The sequence below is a fragment of the Nicotiana attenuata genome, unplaced genomic scaffold (assembly GCF_001879085.1).
Source record: "Nicotiana attenuata strain UT unplaced genomic scaffold, NIATTr2, whole genome shotgun sequence".
Classification (NCBI taxonomy): domain Eukaryota; kingdom Viridiplantae; phylum Streptophyta; class Magnoliopsida; order Solanales; family Solanaceae; genus Nicotiana; species Nicotiana attenuata.
In genome coordinates, this window is record NW_017672195.1 from 8,159 (window position 1) to 10,146 (window position 1,988).

Here is a 1,988-nt window from a genome sequence, read left to right on the forward strand (position 1 = left end):
CAGAAGCTAGGAAGTTTATGAAGTTGTATGCTCTAGCCAACAAGAAAGCCTTAAAATTGAGGAAGAATGACAAAACGAGGGTTAGGTATAGATGCATTGTGGGCTGTCCCTTTCTTTGTTTAATATCCAAAGATTGTAATGCAGGGGTTACTATAAAGACATTAGAGTCAGAACGCATATGATAATAGTACTGTTGCTTTCAATACCATTGCACATTACTTTAAGGAAAGCTTCAGGATAATCCTAAGTATAAGGTAAGGGAGATGGTACTTGATTTGAAAAGGATTTTTGAGTTAAATGTGAGTCATGGGAAGTGTAAGAGGGCAAAAAGAATGATATTAGAGACCTTAGATGGGAGTTTTGCAGATGAATACAACAAGCTTGATGCTTATGCCATTGAATTGAGGGAGAGTAATCCAGGTAGTGATGTAGTGATTAATATTTCAAAAAATACACTAGAAAATGGGAAAAGAAGATTCTTGATGATGTATGTTTACTTCAAGTTATGAAGATGGGGTTCAAGTTAGGGTTAAGACCATTTATTGGTGTAGATGGCACATTTCTAAAACGGAAGGCCAAACGTCAATTGCTAGTTGCTGTTGGACAAGATGCACAAAGCCATTTTTATCCTTTAGCATGGGCAGTTGTTGATAAGGAAAAAAAACATTCTTGGAACTGGTTCCTACAGTTGCTTCAGGGATCTCTAGACCTTAAGGAAGGAGAAGGAATCACCTTTATGTCAAACATGCAAAAGGTAAGTTTTCTGAATTTTTACTTCTGAATTTTACTTCTGAATCACCTTTATTCTGTCCAGTATCTACTTCTGCTTTTTTTTTTTTTTTCATTCTGTTGTCAACTGATTCTGTCCAGTATCTACTTTTGTTTTTTTTTCTTTCTATTGTCAACTGATTCTGTCAAGTTTCTACTTCTCATTTTTCTTTCTTTCTGTCATTTACTTCTGCCCAGGGGTTAATTGAGGCAATTAAAACTGTTCTACCACAAGCGCATCATAGGTTTTGTGTTACACATATCTAGGCTAACTGGTGCAAGGCATACAATACTAGGGAATGCAAAAAAATGCTTTAGTGGTGTTCATGGTGTACTTATGAAGAACACTTCAAAGACCAACTAAGCAAGCTAGGAGAGTTGAACGAAGATGCAGTAGAGAGTTTATTGAAGTACCCACCACAGTCTTGGTGCAGAGCTTATCTAGATACAGTTTGCAAGAATCAGTCAGTTGACAACAATTTGACTGAATCATTCAATTCATGGATTCTTGAATCAAGGCAAAAACCAATCATTAAGATGTTGGAAGACATAAGACTCAAAGTTATGAAGATGATAACAAAACATGAAGCTGAAGCTAGTACATGGAGCAATGAGTACAGTCCAAAGAGCCTAGAATTATACAATGAATTCATGGAGATTGCTCAAGTGTGTAAAGTTAATTCCAATGGAGAAGGAGGATATGAAGTTAGTGAAGGAGCTGACAAGCATTGTGTCAACTTAAGCATAAAGAAGTGCACCTGCAGGGCATGGGAACTTACAGGAATCCCATGCCCTCATGCTATTAGAGCTATACTTCACAACAGGGGTGACCCTTTGACAGAGATGCGCTGGTGGTACAGTAAGGAGGCATTCCTACTTACTTATACACACAAGCTCCAACCTGTTAGAGGAGAAAAATTTTGGAAAATTGACCCATCACAAGCAATGGAGCCCCCAGAGTTGGTGAAGTTGGCTGGCAGGCCAAAAGTTAAGAGGGATAAGCAGAAGGATGAGGCAGTTAAAAGGCAAGGAGTGTGGTCACAGTCCAGAAAATGTAGAGTCATGACTTGTGGCAAATGTGGTCAACCAAACCATAATGCAAGAACTTGTGATCAGGTAATCTATAATTGCAACTTATTTATGTTCTCTAATATGCTAAACTTATTTATGTTCTCTGATATGCTGAACTTATTTTTTAATAGCAACCAAAGGGAAAGTAG

At 37.6% G+C, this 1,988-nt stretch overlaps 1 protein-coding gene across 1 annotated transcript; it reads left to right on the plus strand.

The window, feature by feature from the left end:
* Nucleotides 1-511: 511 nt before the first annotated feature.
* Nucleotides 512-1,988, plus strand: LOC109212250. Its single transcript, XM_019375877.1, has 3 exons — nucleotides 512-754; nucleotides 1,087-1,884; nucleotides 1,971-1,988. Exons 1-3 carry the CDS (start codon nucleotides 512-514, stop codon nucleotides 1,986-1,988), a joined length of 1,059 nt encoding a protein of 352 aa, XP_019231422.1.